An 18427-nucleotide genomic window follows, 5' to 3' on the forward strand; every position below is an offset into this window, starting at 1 on the left:
GGCCCCGCCCACCCCCGCGCGTGCCGCTGTAACCTTCTCCTCCGTAGAGGTCCACGTGGCAGACAAAAAAAGCCTCAAAAGCTCCAAATACCCATAAAATTTAAAATTTCTGGGGATGGCGTCAGGGATGACAACTCTCCGCGGCTTGAATATTCGCTTTGTTTTATTCAAACGCCAGAGGTGAAGTACAAACTGTAGTTAGACAGCATTTTGTTTCCTTAAAAACAGTTCTCGGTTACATAATTCCAAACAACTTTCAAAACTAAGTTGTTGAACAGTTTTGCCTAAAATGTTTGTGGTGTTTTGTGTTTTTTTTTTTTTCCTTCAATCCATTTAAAAAAGGATTTGAATTAAAGGATTCAGAATTAAAAGCAGTTACATTTTTTTCACTCTACAAAAAGGAAAGTGAGGATGCAGTTACAGATAGTTCACCACAGATGCCCATTTTGAAGGGACTAAGCTTCTAGAAATATCCTCAACTCCGAACGCAAGCTTTTTCTGAACCATTAGTGGGTCATTTAACCTGAAAAAAACTGAAATCCTACGGGAAGTATCTGTTGCATCTGGCTACGAGTGCAGGTCACACTGCTTCAGGGTAAGAACACAAGTATCACATAAAATTTACATGACAAAAATTAACAACAAAAATAGGGTCAATGCCTCTGCAGTATCCTTCCTGTCCTAAAACATCCACTAGACTGAAAAGAATGATGAAAGTTTTATTTAAATAGCGTGAATTAGAATTTCAGAAAAAAGGGTCAGTAAAACTGAAGTCTACGTATCACCGAAGGACAAAACAAAGTTGTAAGCGACAATTTTAATTCCTGAAACAAATCAAAAACATACAGGTCCTTTAGTGTTTTTACAAAGACTTTCCTAAAGGATTGAATTAATTTTGGTGTAGAACAGAAGAGGGAGGATTGCTCTGCTGCGAGACTAAAAATCAAAGACAAAACCACAAGATGCAATACTAGCATTTGAGCATATAACTTAAAAAGCACTGTGTCATGTGAACAATCACTACTGATTACATCAAAAATATTATACATTTACTTCTTTCATCTCTTAACATTATAAGATAGGTTGGGCAAATACCTGGCACCAAAAAATTGATGCATGATAGTTCCAATACGTTAAACAAAATGTACTATATTAGAACATTAATATTTAAAAATTTATGTCGACTTCTCGTCCAAATTCAGATGGCTTACCACTTCCTAGAAATCCTGTTTACCCTTCTGGAAAAATTAGCAAATTACTGACTTCACCTTCTTTCACAGTATTCACGGTGACTGAAACTTACCCCTAATGGAGAGGTGAAGGAAAGGGTATTATTTTGATACCGCGTTCAAATTACTGTAACAAACTAGTGTCACGTTTTAGCAAGATCTCCCAGCAGTGTCATAAAGTGTGTCCCAGTTTTTCCAAAATCCTGTTGCAAGGGCTTCCTCCCCCACCAATGTAACAAGTCACTCCAGCACCCGTCGGGTTTCAAACACTGGCAGAAGTCTCACGCTGACCTGAACGTAACCCCCTATGAGTCGCACGAGGAGCTAAGAGTTTATTCACCCTCTACTAATTGTTAATCTTGATTTCCCATTTGTAGAGTAACATTATTGTAAAATCTAACTATCTGCAGCACCTGCATTGCTGTTTTAATTTCTAGAAAGAGCAATCCAGGTGCTGCTATATTTGCTATACATTTTAATTGAATGAGTGTAATATACAATTCATATTTGAACATTATGCCATCCAAGTCCACACAATGTCCATCAAATAAATCAATGTGATGTTGCAATAAAATACACAATCTGATTTATCTAAAGTTCCTCATCACGTATCGTATCCGAGAGAGATCCAATGCCTTTAGTATCAGACTGAAGCCAGAGGCAATCGTAAGGAAATAACCAAGTGCGCTTTATGTGGGCGAGCATTCTGACAGTATTTAATGGTTTGCAGCGTCTGCTTGTCGAGGCCAGCCTTCTTCCTCAACGCCAGAGTCATATTCTTCTTCAGATGAATCTTTAGTGGGAGCCCTATAATTAAAACGAACTGATCAGATACTTTAGAAATGGAGCAAAAGAACGGAGACAGTTTCCATGCCACCTGCAAAGTGCCCCAACGACACATGTTCTGACAAGCATCCACCGGCTAAACAACCTCCTGATCTGAAAATGGTCCTGTGCAGATTTATGCTACTATCAGTATGCAGTTGCATTACTGAATTCCATAGCCTTTTGATTTTCAGTAAAGTCACTTGATTTAATTAGTAAATTTTAAATATTCAGCAAACATGGGTGCTGGTGCTCTACAAAATCACTTAAAGCAACCATCACTGTCAGAGTAACACTTTTCACTCCAGTCATTCCCTTTGAGACACTAGCTGTGCTGAGCCAAGCTTCAGGCACAGACACAGATGAATACAAAGCACGTACTCAAAAAAGTTGTCAGAAGTAGAAACCAAGCCAGAGTTCCTAAATTTCAGGCCTGTGTTTTTAACCTGATCCATCCCTTCTCAACTCCATCCTTTGTTCACAATAAAAAATAGGACTTTTTTTTTAAATCCAGATTTGTCCAGTGCTTTCAGCGTTCCACCACATTATTACCATAATACAATCTTTACAACATTAAATTGATTATTTTAACAAGAGTTCAGCAAATCAATAGACATGCCTTTGTGGCTCTCTGCTGCTGCAAGAGCAACGGAGAAGAAAACTGCAGCAGCCTGTTTTTTTTGAACAAACAAAAAAAAAACCGCAAACAAAAAAAACCCTCAGCAGTAGAAAGTAGAAAGAGGAAGGAAAAACTTCTGCTTCAGAAATTCCAGTACAGTCACAATTAAACTTCGGATTTTTACTGTTAACTTAAGATGCTTATAATTTACTTCTATTTCTACAGGTATACACACACACACAAATAGCTTAAAGTAACTTCATATACAAGTTTATTTTAAAATTTCTATTTGAAAACTAAAGCAATACAAACCCAAAGTCTCTAGGACAGAATAGGCACTAATTCAGCTGTGTACAGTAATTGGATCCTTTTTAGGTTGTGTGCATGGTTTTGTGTTTATACGCCTGTTCCTACAACAAACATCAGAATACCTGTCTAGCTGTATTACTCGTCTGTTCTGATACTTCCGTTATGGTTTTACCTAATGTATCCTGGCTCTTTTTTGCCTTCTACAACATCTTTGTCAACTTCCACACATACAATGTCAGAATTGGGCACTTCAAACATGGGCTCCAGCAACAGCTTTTCCTACAAGAAAACAGAGGGAAAAAATATTTCTGTATGCCCTATTCTGCATAACAATGTGGTTAGCAAGCAACTTTCAGAGTTACAGAGTTTTCTTGGAAGAACTCTGAATACCCACAGTTTTAGAGAGAGACTTATTGTATCCACATAAGACCCAGAACTAAGTGAGGTTTTGACTGAAAATTGTCACGATTAGGTCCATACACACAATGAATGTAGGTAGCTTCATTTACTCAACATGAGACTTAATTTACTCACCATTATAGATCGAAGACCTCTTGCACCAGTTTTTCTGTCTAGGGCCAGTCTGGCTATAGCCTTCAGTGCATCTTCAGTTACATTTAATTCACACTACATAAAGAAAAACGGTAAGTTTAAATACTTCATTTATAACTCAACAGTGTGTTGAGTACAACAGTGCAAGCATTACTGAAAATAACAAACAGTAGCGATTTACTTGTTACAGACCAGGACAATTTAGATTTAAGATACATACATAAAGCTTCAGCTAGACTTCGTTTTTGACTAACATTACCAGTATTGACTATGTCCCCTTACCTACAACTACTGTAAGTACCTCTACAGTACATGAAGTGGCTCTTGATGCCTATTCAGGGAAGATCACGGATGTTCATCTGTATGTTAACATGAAGAGCAGCTCAACTACTTCCAGATTACTTGCCCCACAAGGATAGTTATCCAATCTAAACCAGCCAGGTTTTAATGAGTTAGCTTACTTTTTTTTCAGAGTGGGAAGGTGCACATGTGGGAGGAAGAAGTGATTTCAATTGATATTTTAGATCGCTTTAAAACTGTATTTATAAACAAGAATACTGAAGAGTCGTCAAGTAAAAATTCAAACCTTATCCATGCTGAAAAGTGCCTGGTATTGAGGAACTACAGCATTTCGTGGCTCAGTAAGAATCCGTACAAGAGTTTTCTCATCTAGGCTGTGCAGAGGAACCACAACGGGCAAACGTCCTACAAACTCAGGAATCATGCCAAACTCAATGAGATCTCTGGCTTCCACATGACGCAGCAAGCGATCCTTTTCTTCAATATCTTCATGTGGATCAGACTCTCCACTTATGTTAGCAAGATCAGCTGCTGCTGCAGCCCTTCTGCCTTTTCCCATATTAGATGGTGTCCCAAATCCTAGATACTGCAAAACAAACATGTTATGCATACAGAACTATAACAGTTAAGTTTTCTTTATGTAACTACATCACACTCCATATGCATTAAAAAAACATGGAGTGACTGATTATGTCATTACATATTAATTCAAGCTCAAGAAACTAATTATAGTAAAATTACACCCCTTGCACACAATCAGTTCCTTATAACATTTAAATCCCTCAGTAAAGTATCAATACATCACCCTAAGAGCAAGTTTTTCTTAAAATAAAAAAAGTTAGTAACAATACCAGTGACACTAAAAAGGGCTCTTCAGAAGTGAAGCAAATGCATGTAAGAATGCTTACATGAAAAGCTACATGAATTATCACAAACAATAATTCGGATTTCAGTCACCCCACTGTTGTTAAGAAGCAGGGTGCACATTTTGTCAGAAAGCTGCAGCCGGAAGAACTCTGTCTCCAGACATTGACATACAAAATAGTCAACTGCATGACTAGGTATTTTAAGAAGATGATAGCTTTTAGCACCATTTGCTCAAATTATGAGAGTATCAACAGTAAAAGTTTTTTTCTACTGATATCCCAAGGTTTTCTCAGTTTCATACTTGGTACACTCCAACTGAAAGAAACCCTATTATAATTGCTAGAACTGTTTCACATATTCTGTTTTTAAGAAACACAGGACATGACAGTAAGGTAAGAAGTTTACCACCTACGTACGGACAGCAAGTCCTCTACCAACAGCTTTCAACCTTCCCCCCCGCCCCCCCCCATTTGCATATGCAAAAAATTTCTGTGTAGAAGCAGAGACCATTGCAAGCTACTTAAGCCTACTAACAAAAGGCTTGTTCTTTGCTATCTTTCTTAGGCTTGACCTCAGGTTCCCAGGCAACAGATGGAAAACTACTGCTCTACCAACAAACTTAGTGGGTTTACAAATGTGGCAAGACCTTTAGGAGTCAGTACTGTGAACAGTAATTAACATAATCGTTTTTCACTTCAAATACAGCCTGATGCACTCACTTTTTCATTTTTTCTCCTGCTGATAATTCTGTCAAGACCATTAAAAGCACCAGAAGCCACAAAAAGGATATTCGTTGTGTCAACCTGCACCGTTTCTCCACGTAGCTTACGAGAATTCTTTTCTGGAACGTTTACTATTGTGCCTTCTAGTAATTTTAACAAGCCCTAAGAAGGAGAGAAGAAATAAGCAATATAAAATTCCACTGTGTAGCATCATGTAAGAAGGTGCACCATACTGTGCTTACTTTCACATATGTACTTACATTTTTTAATCCCTTATACCTTTATAGTAACAGCAAGAAATCAGTTTTCCATACAACACAAACAATCCCACTCATGGATAGACAAAACCCTTTCTTTAATGTGACTCCCATGCACATTATGAGCTGCACTTAGTAGAGAATTGCTTTAAGAGTTTTGTCAAAAATGGAAAATGTTATCTATTCCTGCCTACATAATGCAACTTGCTATCTGAACACTGCAAAGACGTTTTTCAATTAAAACATTTCTATGAAGCAGTCTAGAGTTGCTTTTGAGATTTTTTTGGAATGAAGAAGGTAAAGAGGAAAGATGAGAGTTTCAAAGATTAATAATTAAGGAACTGAAGAACTACGACTCTATACACTCCTGTGCTATTTGACATATGATAGGATGATACATAGGCTCGATGGGCTGTTCACTTACAAAGCAAAGTCACTCCACAGAAGTACTTACTTGTTGAACACCTTCTCCTCCGACATCCCGTAACTGATGAATACCAGGAACGCTGCCAATCTTATCTACTTCATCCAGAAAAACAATTCCTGCAGTTACAGAAAATGGGTTTAAGGAAGACTCCAATTTTTAAGAGAAGCAAGAACTTACACACAGGGAGGAACATAATTTAAGATAGCTGTAATCTGCTCTACTGCCATACCATAGACTGTAAAAATGTATGCAATCTTGTCCAACTATGGACAAGAACAAAAACTGCAAGATATGTTTAGAGCTCTTCTCAGGTTTATTATTTTGATTTAAAGTGTTAAAATTCAGGTACATGAAACAGGAATATAAATTACAGAAATACTGATGGTGTCAAAGTTTAGAACACTTAAGCAAGATTAACACAGTCTATGAATGAAATTCAGGAAACATACTGTAAAAGTTTACCTTGCTGAGCCTTTTCTACATTGTAGTTGGCATCTTGCAGGAGTTTCGCAATAACAGATTCAATGTCTTCCCCAACATAGCCAGCTTGAGTCAAAGTAGTACAATCACAGATAGCAAAAGGTACATCTAGGCATTTAGCTAGAGTCTGAGCCAGCAAGGTTTTACCTGATAAAATAAAAACTGTATGTTATATCTGCCGTACATTTCTCTAGAGCACACAAACCCAAATATTTACCATAGGATCATCATTACTGTCATTAAACATTTTGAATGGTGCCAGCATGTTCATATATTCATCTATTTTCCAAGGGAGCCAGTTTTCATACATAGTGTTTTTTATGCTGGGCAAGCTGTATTTCTGAATTAAACTAATACTATACATATGCTTGAAATGCATGCAGTATCACAAATAAAATGTCACACAATTTATAAACCAAAATTCATGTACTTGCACAGATTAAAGATTAAATAAACCAGTAGCCCTTTGCAGACACTCAGGGTGCAATGCAAAGTCCAACTGCTCCTCCTTTGAAGTTGGGGAGAAGCAAAATTAAAATACTATTTAATGAATGTTCTCCCAAACAGTCTGCAAAATGCTATTACTTCAGCACAAACACTCCCACTTTTTATGAACACACAGATATAATTTCTTTTAACCCCCCTGTAACTGATCTGTCCCAGAGGTGAAACAACACTACCCAGAGCATCTCAATTTGCCATCTAAAGCAGAGAAACTTTGAGTTTTATTTCAGCTCAGTGAAAGTTGCGTCTTCTAATCAGTCAGTAAATACAGGCATTAAAAAAAAAAAAACAAACCCACAACAAAACCACATGACTAGACCTCCCTCCTTTTCAAGGCCCTTTAGCTCAGCTTGTTACCATGGCATGAAAGCACAAAATCCCAGTTTGGAATTCAGAGTTCAGCTTTTTATACACCAAATTGGAATAGTCACAAAAGAGAAAAATCACTCATTAACAATCAACTCTAAGAAAAATCTGACACTTATAAAAACATGCAGCTGCATACCTGATCCAGTTGGTCCAAGCAGCAAAATATTACTTTTTTCAAGTTTTATGTCATCATTGGGTGAATCTAGTACTTCTCCTCCCCGTTTTTCCTGAGGTATCTGCTGGTTCATTTGTTGCTGCATCGATGCTCCTAAAGCATTACCATGTGGACTGATTCCAGCAATCTGCAGTAGTTCTGAAGAGAACAATAGTAGTACTGTTTGAGCACTGACAAGGTCTGCCATTACCTTAAATACACAATAAAAACTTTGTTCTTCTGTTTTTTTCTGCAAACCTATAATTCTATCTATCTGTACAGAAGTTTAGAGACTGCAATAGAAATATGGTGCTATTATTACAAAAACATCAGTTCCAATCGTATTTTTTGCACAAGCACATATTTGCATATATGAAAAGAAAATCCAATGGTACAGTGGATTATCTAAAAATATTCCTCTACGTTAAAAACAAGTGCTAGAGAAATGTTCAGTCCTTACGAACTGACTCATTTTAACTGTAACTTTTTTTTTAAAAAACACAAGAAGAAATAAACCCAAACTGTTCATCTCTATGATGAGAAAGTACAAGGACTGGCATATTGTAACAATTACAAAAGCAATGCACAGGTCTACTCTCAAGAATTAAAGACTTGTCTTAGTTCAGTTGTTACAGGTTTAGTCTCTATCCATGGACACAGAGATTGAGCTGGATTTTCTTTTTTCAGAGCACTAGTTTTAATTGGCTTGCAAGGTAGAATATTGAAGATTAAGAAAACTGCTTAAAGAGGTGTAACCGGGATTACAAATTGATCTACACTAGACTAAGGAAGAAGTTCAATAGCCAGTGACAGTTCCTGTGGACTGAAAATAAACATGACTGACCTCACCCAGATTTAAAAAAAAAAAAAAAAAGGCATTCTGAGGTTCAAGGTGACAGTGCCTTTTAAGAGTACAAATACCCTGCAGAAAACAGTTGTCTTGTGTGGCATTATTAATATAATCACATCTCAGTTCTAAATTAAAAATAAGTCTCAATTTCCAATTGTTCTATTGAGGACAAATCTAAGGACAGATAATTATTGAACCGACTTCATAAAAAGTATCTTTACATTTTACTTGCTTTCCACCTAGAACTAGATAAAGGGTCAGATCCTAGTCACCTCCGTTAAAAATATGCACAATGCCACCAATTAAATTTACTTGTAGAAGAAAAGCAAACAGGATTTTACCTAGCATTTCAAACCAGCGGTCACTAAAGGCTATTCTACATTAACATCAAAAGAGTAAATATTGCAGAGGAGGACATGAGGAGAGAGTTCACTTACTTGTAAATCTGTACTCATCCTCCCGTCTTCTGATTTCTAATTCTAAGAGAGAGGATGGAAACAGTAATAAAAAGTAAGTTTATAAATGCTTATAAATTCTCCACCTCTTGCCCTCTTCTGAATACATCTCATCACTGTGTATGAATGTATTTCTAACAAGAAATCCCCACATGAATTAGTTTTTATTGCTGTCAAGTTTAACCCAAACCCCAACTTGCACGCTTTTAAAACGACAGCAAGCTTTCTACTACTTAAAACAGTAACAATCTATTACCTCTGATTTTCACTTTAAAACCACTTATAGAAGGGGAAAAAAATGCTGTAATATAATCTTGCTATAATATAATCTTAAACTCTCACATTTGTATCTGAGTGTTACAATGTAAGATTGCACATATTTCAAAGTACTATCTATTATAAACATTCACTACCAGTCCCTCTGGGTGTGCACCAATCTATCTTCCTGTGGAGGGTCAGGAACTTCTCTATGCCAGGTACACAACTGCTCTGCTACCATTACCAGAACAGTGCTACTAATGCCTCCCCCTCAGTTAAAATACTTCTTTACATAAATTCAAAAAACAAAGATTTCTGTTTGCTTAGCATACTATTTATTGCAAGACAGAACAAAACACCTTTAAAAAAAAAATTTAAAAAAATCAAGGTACACTTTGAATCAGAAAGAGTAACTTAATCCTACTTCTAAAAATAAATTAGATCAACATAGCTACACACTTACTCAGCAGCAAAAGTACTGCCAAGAGTAACTCCATCTACCCTTGCTGGATATGGAACAATACTATGGTGACCAACGGATGCTGCCAACAGCAGCAAACGAGGTTAGAAAGCTAGCTATTCATCAAGTTACCTATGCAAAATATTGATCAGATCTTCATGATCTGCATTGTTGCTTGCAGATTAAGTAGCAGATTTACCACTAAGCAGTACATGAGATTAGAAAGAAAAGTTTAGGAGGCTCACTTTATAAAGTTAAAGGAAAATACCTAATAACATGCCTCAGTAAAAAATGCTACCCATGTAATATGGTAGGCAATACCCATGGCATCATAAACCTTCTGGATTACTATTTAAATAAATCACAGAAGTTCACATACAGTGAAAATTAAATTTAATAGAAATTCTTTTAGATCGTTTCAATTACAGAACATCCAGTGTCAAGGTAAAACCCTTCTCAGGTTTCTTAAGTTACGGCCCTGAAGCAGTTAAGTTTTATTTGACCAGAAAAATACCAAACATCATACAAACCTCTTGGTGTTAAAGAAGTCTGCTTTTCAACTTCTGCTTGCTGCCTCAGGTTAGCTGGGATATTATTGTAGATTCTCTTGTAATGATTGTACACAGCAACCGAAAGCACCTTCTTGGCAAAACACTGACCAACAACGTATTTGTCGAGGTAGTTATAAATCTGAAAAACAACTCAATCTTAGTAACAGTTCTAAATCACCTTGCAGCAAAAAATTAAAAATAGTATATTGTGCCAAAGGTGGACGGTTGGTGAGGGTTGAGGTTAGCCTCAGAGTCACAAGGAGAAAGTGAAGGTACTGGACTTCAGTCACAAGGCAAAGGCAGAAGAAAACAAGCCCAACTACTTTTATTGGATCTACTTGTTCCCTGTATCAGTGCTCTGCTGGGTCACGTAGCTCTCAAAGGTTTAATCTTGAGCTAATCGTCTTTCTTGTTTGTTGCTCTGCCACAGTAGACTGTTACACACCTGATGCAGATCAAGCAGCAAAGCATTTCGCCATGCTGTAATACAAGGAAACATTGGGGTGAAATTAAGAACCATACCTTTTTCGGTGGAGGCGGCGGCTTCTGCTGGAATGCCAATTTCACAGCTTCTGCTGCTGACTCGGGCTCTTTAATGATGCTCTTTTTTGTGTCTGCCTCTGACAGTACAACAAAAAAATGGTGACACTTTTCACACTTCACAAAACGGGTGGAAGCTGCAGAAAAATAAAACAAAATGGTAAGAGGGATTGCTCAGACAGCATTCATTCAACTGCCTGAGTTTGTCATACACAGGACAAGCACCTGTAAGACAGCACAGCCACCTCTGTGTTTACACAACACTTCCCCTTCATTCACCTTAGGAGCTTTAAAAGCAGTTATGAAATTTGACACAGAGGGAATGCAATTTGCCCAAAAAGTCACAATGCAGGGCAGCAACCAAACAAGGGATTAAAAAGCAAAAATTTATTTTGTACTTATTCAGTAGCACTACACTCAGAAGAGGAAACTTTGCATCTCAGAGCGATGCAAAATTAATGAGGGCTTCTAACTATGCAGGAATTGTTCCTAACTCTCAAAGTAGCAGGCAAAAAACTTGTCGTTAGGGACAGACCACTCTAAAGTGCGGGGAAGCAATCTACAGTATCAAAGATAGCATGCAGCAGGTTCAGAAAGGACAGCTTTGTCTGGGTCTCTGCATCCCACTGGCTGTGGAACACTATGGAGCATGCTCGAGACCTAAGCCCAGGACACAGAGCACAGCGGGGTCACACAAAGGGCTCATCCCAACAAGAGGCAGCTGTGGTATGCAACAGATGATCAGGACTTTGATGTTTTGCAAGATCTTTTGCTTATTTATTTTTACTGTCAAGAGTAGAACAAATTTCTTTCAAATTCCAAAAGCCAAACCCTCCTACCGCTGACTTTGTGAACCATGTCTCAAGAAATCATGTTATCTGCAAAGACTGGTTTCAAAAGCCTGCAAACTAGGACTTGCACTACTGTTTTTTTCCTTTGGAAAAGCAAAGTTGAAATAATCGAAAATAGAGAGAAGAGTAGAAGTAGAGAAGAATAAATCTGTAATTCAAAATAGATCTTTTCTGACCATATTGCTATGCTATTAAATGCAAATCATGCGCAATAGGACTGATTTAAAGTAAATACATTAGTAAATGTATTAAATTAAAAGCAAAGCAAATATAGCAAAACAACCACATGAAAAACTTCAATGTCAAAGCTTCTGAAATCCTAAAAAGTTTTTGGAAAATGGCTTGAACACCGTAGATTTTAATAACAACCTCTGGCAATAAACAAGCTGCTTATTTATAACTTCTTGTTGCCTCCCATAGAGCTGGCATCAGCAAAAGAGGAGCAGGGTTCTTTTTTTAATATTAAACACACCTTATGACTGTATAAGTAAGACCAGCAGATTATTTTAATAGTTTAGCACATAATACCACGACCATCACAGCTTTATTAACTCTGCTCCAAAGAAAATTGAAGAACTGCTGGAAAGTTCTCCTGGCAACCTTCCAAATTACTGTTATCTGCCTGATGGGAACGCAATGGAGAACCACTTGCATGCACCCCTCTTACATAACTTTAATTTAGCAAAAAAAAATAGGGAAAAAAACCCCAAACTTTCTCCCAGCGCTCATTCAAAACACCTCTGATATTCTTAACGACTACACTGCCATGAGGCTGTTTTCCTTCCTTATGCAATGCTAACAGTCAGCTTCATTAAGATCAAATAGCCACGAGAATATTTGCCCCCTTTGTAGATCCACAGGAATGGTTAAAAAAAATAGAAAATAAAATAGAAAATAAAGAGCAGGCTATAAGAATACTATTGTGCATCTTTAAAACATCATTCACCAAAAAAAATTATTATGCAGAGTACACTTTTATAAATTAATCCACGCAGCACAGAGGAAGGTTATTAGAGATCTTCCTAATTTTCAGCAAGACCAATAAGGTCCGTGGTTACAGAGGAACTTTGATGTATGGGATGCCCCGAGGAGGAGACTCTGTTATCAAAACACAGCTGTGAAAATGGCCAGTTTCTATCATCTACACAGCAATCTGGGAAAAAGTATCAATATGAGTTCTAACAAAACAAAAAAATGTGAGAAGTTCGCTCTGAAATGCAAGCAAACCAAGTTTAAGTACTGCTATCTCCCTAAAACTAAGCATTCAAAATTGCAAGCAACTTTGCTGTTTTTAAATACTGGCATGTTTTCCTATGTTCCTTTAGCAAACACATAAAAGCACAGCAAAGAGCTTTCATGTCAAATTACCTCACTGTCATTAAGATGTCTGCAAATATTTACAGTGTGGTAAAATGCAAGTCAAGTGTTGTTTTTGGTTCAGGCAACATTACCCCAGAGGCTGCGTTTGCAAAGAGATTTCTAAAGTCCGTATGAGCTGACTTTGCCAACGAGAAAGGCCGGGTTTTTACAATACATACAGGCAGCCAAAACAATCAAAGGATTAATCTTAAAAACACTTGTAGTATTGAGATCATGGGCTACTATTAAATTGCTATAAGATAAAAAGACATCAGGAAAAAGAGAGCAAGGAAGCTTCTTGCCTATTAAGTACGTACAGTAACAGGGAAGTCTTGCTTTGGAGGATGGGAGCTAACCTGATGGCATCAGGCGGAGACAGTAAAAGCAGCGCCTAGATAAGGCTTCTTATGTCAATCAGCTTTATAGCTATTGGATTTCACCCTACATCTGAGGCTCACATTTCACTGATCACAAAACTCTCCTTACAGAGTCTCACAACCCAAAACAATACAGGAACTGCTGAGAAAGTGTGTCAAAGCAAAATTCCTTTTGGTTTGCGTCATATTCTTCCTTAATTGTTAATTACTGGAAAACCATTGCCAAGCAAACCCTTGTGCAAGATTTGCAGATACAAAGTGAAGCCCCGTTAAAAACAAACTCCACTGGACAACCAGCCTGTCACACTGCCACTCGATGGCAATTCATTTATTAATAAATGTGGCTTTTATTCAGTGTTTTGTTTCTCTACTTCTCTCAAAATGACTGAAAAACCTAATATTTAAAAACTGAAACAAAAGCTAATTGCATATTTTCGTTTGGCTTTAGATATTTACTTAAGGCTTTGCAGTTCGGCAATTCAAACCAGAATTGACCAAATTCATCATTTTTCCTGACTAAGCAACATAAAAGGCTTATCTGAAAAATGAAGTTACAGTATATTTAATACAACCTGCAACCCATTCATTTTGGGCAGAACGGGATGGATTTTTTTTTTTTCTTATTTGTTTTTTTCTTTTTTAAAATTGTTTTTAAGATAATTAGAACTTAGTTCTTCCATTTTCCAGTTGCTTTATATTCTACAGTTTGGCTGGGAAGCAGTGTGCTCAAATGAACAGACTAAACCAGAAAGACATAGGTTCAGAGAAAACTTAACCATGACTCACAGGAATTTCTGAGAAATTAAAGCAATTACAATCTTTGGTTTAATTTTTTTTAAGTTACCAATTAATAGGAAACTGATGACTGCTGTTCTCAAGATGAACAAAAAAGTCTTCTCTATTCTGTTATCTGGTGACACTGCGCTTAGTTTGAACACTAGTAACAGACTTCATTTAAAGGCTGTAAAACCCTAAAGCCTCAGAGTAGAACGTGCAAGGATGAGAAAAGTAGATACATTTGATAATTCACAAGCAGACTTCCTTATATTTTGACTTTCAAGCTTCTGACAAATCTGACCAGCTGTAACACCTTACAAGTACAAAGTGGGTTTCCAGTCCCAAGCTGTTTACAGTACCTGTGCCATTCTGATACCACAATTCAAGTGCAGTATCACTACTTGTGAATTTGAGATTGCATATACCAGACATTTTCTCCCATAATGTTAGTATGAACAAGCCCTCTTCCTAAGAAAGTTTTCAAACGCGCTTAAAGATTCCTAGCAACATTGACAATAACTAAATCGTATCTCTGCTTTTCAGCAATACACAGTGATTGTTCCACTCTGGGGCAATGCCTGAATGGTATTTCCACATAAAAGCAAACTCCAATAACAAGGGGAGCAAACACACCAGTGAAGTGAGAGAATTTCAGAATGTCTCTGTCTACTCATGAATCATCTGATAAGAAGGTAAATGAGGTTGAAAATCCTTCCACTGTTTTCAACCACACCTCGTCCAGGGAGAGGCCAACATATTGAACACCACACAGGATTGTATTTCTGGTTCCATCAACTGGTGCCAGATTTTTCAAAAAACCTTGTTGCCTATAGTTTCAAACAAACAAACAAAAAAGCTTATTATTTCTGGGAAAAAAAATAGTAGCTGAGGACCGATCCTTTTATCTAACATAAATAAATATATTGTTATTATAGAATTGTCTTGTGATTCATGATGTTTGATCATTTTTATTACGTAGTATTTTATACGAGTAGCAGCACATAATAGCATATCCACTCATTGTTTTCACCAACTGCGATATTAACAATGGCTGAACAAGTTTATGCTGACCTTGTCTTAAGCTTCTTAGTGCACAAGTCTGGTTATGACTTGATACTTCCTCCTTGAGCCCCACCAACTGACAATGCGTATTTGCTTTCTGACAACTATTTTCTAGGCTGGTCTCATTAGCACTGAAATAAGGAAAAATGTCTTCAAGTTTGATAGAACCTCAAGCATAACTGCCATTAATTTGGACTGTACTTCAAAAAAAGTAGCTATTGCTGCTGGACACCAGGCATCTGACACATTTTGGATTTTCTGTTTGGACTTTCCAGCCTCCTATTTGGAACGTATTATGGATCTGACTTCGCCACAGAAGACCATTCTAGTAAGCCATCTGTCATATACTAATTCCTCTGCTTGATAAGCACTTCGATTACAGTACATGCAGGATTAAAGCTTTATTATTCAGTAAACAAAGGACAGACATTACAAACGTACAAATATATAAGTATTTATATAATGGACAGAAAGAAATATCAGTAGTTAAAATGGTATTGTTTATGTGAGCATCTCTTCCACTGCATAAAATGTAATGAACTATTTTAAAACTGCATATTCATAGTTGCGGTCCGAATTCCACTGCCACATTCTGCTCCACCACACATCATAGGAAATTACACAAATGTATCCACAGAGACAATACATGCTTACACCAACATGGCCAAACTAAGCGTAACAAAATTTTTGAAATTGTAAAATTAGGTAGGCTACAACTTGGGTATCAGGACTATGTTAGGTGACAAATATAGTCATATCTATGCCTATTTAAAAAAGAAAGTATTCATTAAAACTTACACACAAAGGTCTCCACGTGTGTGCACAAGTCACCACACTTTGGGCAGCGCAGCTGGTTCCCTCCTTTCCCAGAGCTTCCAGAGCTTGACTTTTTACCACCTCCCTCACCGACAGATTTCTAAAAAACATATCCAGACAATTAGCCCCAAACAATGGAGCAGTTACATTAGGCATTTAGAAGTGTGTTTATGGAATCCAGTAATGTGAAAATTGCAATAGCTGAATGACAAAATAACTACTGTCAGAATTTTTTTAAGGCTCTGAAAACTTAGAACACCACGATATAAACATTTTGAAGTGTACACACATCTGTATTTCCCAGGTCTGCCAATTTTGGATGCCCATGGAAGAGGCATCCAATATCTACATTAGAACTGCTTGACTGGCACTAGAACAATAACAAGCTAAACTATGTCAAGAATGTTTTAATAGTGTATTTCAATGTAATTTATTCTAACCCCAGAGAAGAAAACAAATGATACTTATAGAGACAGTAATTTCATTATCGCAACTGTGTTGATTCTAAGGGTTTCTGAAGCCACAACTCTTCTCACGTCCTTGACAGATGTAGTTATGCTGGCAGATGGCTGTAGGGTAGATATGGCCTATAAAACAAGCATCTCGGAAACTGCTTGGAAATATTTTACTTCTAAGGCAGAGTTCCCTGACAGAGACCTACTTGTCTTTCTCCGTGCTACCCTGCTAAGTGGTGTTAAGGGTAACATTTTTTAAATCTATATCCGTTTCATGCCTTCGTACTTTGATTAATAATAAAAGCTATTATATTTTAGGAAACAGCAAAGATCTCTCTCCTCTTTTCTAAGACAGTTCCCCATTTTTTTAAGCCTTGCTTCCCTACTCATTGCTCTTCGGAAGCCTTCTCAAGAAAAAAAGACTATTAAAAATTTTTTATCTTCCTTCTTTATGTTTTAAAAAAGTTTAATCTGAACCTTCAGAACATGCCTGTGTCATCTGGACAGTTCCTCAGATGTCATAACACGCCGTACTAAGGCAAAGTTACTGCCTGTGAACTCTCAAAATCTTATTTGCTGACTAAAGAGCAGTTTTATTCTCAGGTAATCATTTATCTGAAGAAGCTGTTTATTAACTATAATTATAGAGAAAGACTAGGATGAAAATAGATCACAATTTACTAACAAGAATAAAACTAGTCTCCTCACAAACTTTTCTTGCGTAATATAACTACCAAATCAGTGCTGCAAACAAAAACATTTTAAAATATACTTACTTTAAAAAGCCTACTTGGGAGTAGCAGGCTTGTGAAGGAGAACAGTTCCGATTACTACTCTTTCCTGAGATCCTGAAACCTGCTGTGGATTTATAACATTCTACAAAGTTTTCAAGTGCCCCTTTATGCTAGGCAAAAAGATTTATAAAACTGGGAAAAGCGTTATGGGATGTTTATAAGGTTTGTCTGCTAACAAATTCACAACACAATTCATTTTTTCCTCAGTCAGTTATAGCAATTTGAAGGATTAGAAATGTCAAGAGTTAGCAAAAATTTTAAGAAGATTCTAATTTTAAGTAAGGAAAAAAAAAATCTACTAAAAACATTTAAGAAACATTTTATATAAGCTACTGTAAAACCTAATGCATGGAGATTACCTTGCTTCCATCTCCAGAACCATCCTTGCTTGCACCATCCTTTGAAGCAAAATACGCTGGTGTTTCCGAAAAGTTTCTAAGAGGAATTCGTCTTAGGGAACAAGTTTCAAAAGTCCCAAGTTTTCCTAAAACAGGGATGCGTGTACGACCACAAGTAATACCTAAAAAAAAAGGAAACATGAAAATTAAACATTGAAAATACTCTAGTTCTAATACTCTATACTCTAATCCAAACCCCAGAATTTATTTACATTAAATGGAGCTCAAAGGTTTCAGCAACAGAACTCAACTCTGAACATCCAAATTTCAGTTATCCAAAAAAAATTCTCTTCACCACCTTAATGTTGATCTCATTAAAAGCTGTCTGGATTGTCCAAAAATGACCCAAAAGTAATTCCAGGTCCTGTAATGTCAGACAATTGACAGTCTCATTGTGTCATGAAATAGGGAACATCCCAGTTATGAAACCAACCCTCAGAATGATAAATACAACCACCATCCAGCACTTATTGTGAAATAATTCAACCCCTGAAGTAAGAGAGAGGCCTTTGAAGTGTCTCCTTATTATGCAAAAATTACAAAAGAAGTGTCTCAGACTCATGGACTGCACGTCTGGATTTGGCTTTCACCTGTGAAACTCTACTAAAATCTAGTTTCTAGGAATTTGAGGTACTGCTTGACAAAAAAAGTTGTCCTGAGGAAAACTGAAAGGTACTGTCGTATTTGGCACATGCTGACAGACAGGCACAAGTAAATTCAGCGTAATCTTAACTTTGTTGAAATAGCTTATTGCCAACATGAAAAAAAAAACCTCACTGAGAAACTAAACAGCCTTTTCCTCCTCTTGCA

The 18427-nt window shown here is 36.9% G+C and overlaps 1 protein-coding gene across 2 annotated transcripts; it reads right to left on the reverse strand.

Annotated features, from left to right (window-relative positions):
- Nucleotides 1-143: 143 nt before the first annotated feature.
- Nucleotides 144-17758, reverse strand: CLPX (caseinolytic mitochondrial matrix peptidase chaperone subunit). Of its 2 annotated transcripts, XM_009582440.1 has the most exons (13): nucleotides 17579-17758; nucleotides 15953-16070; nucleotides 10711-10865; nucleotides 10168-10327; nucleotides 8902-8943; nucleotides 7597-7773; nucleotides 6570-6734; nucleotides 6135-6223; nucleotides 5421-5585; nucleotides 4121-4420; nucleotides 3517-3609; nucleotides 3155-3261; nucleotides 144-2036 (listed from the first exon to the last, which is right to left on the reverse strand). In XM_009582440.1, the coding sequence occupies exons 1-13, from the start codon at nucleotides 17756-17758 to the stop codon at nucleotides 1946-1948; spliced, it is 1842 nt and encodes a 613-aa protein (XP_009580735.1). In that variant the 3' UTR covers nucleotides 144-1945. The 2 variants fall into 2 exon arrangements, with proteins under 2 accessions (XP_009580735.1, XP_009580736.1); XM_009582441.1 differs by lacking the exon at nucleotides 8902-8943 and having other exon boundaries at nucleotides 1445-2036.
- Between the last annotated feature and the right edge of the window lie 669 nt (nucleotides 17759-18427).

The sequence above is a fragment of the Fulmarus glacialis genome, unplaced genomic scaffold, assembly GCF_000690835.1.
Source record: "Fulmarus glacialis isolate BGI_N327 unplaced genomic scaffold, ASM69083v1 scaffold18477, whole genome shotgun sequence".
In the NCBI taxonomy this organism is placed as follows: Eukaryota; Metazoa; Chordata; class Aves; order Procellariiformes; family Procellariidae; genus Fulmarus; species Fulmarus glacialis.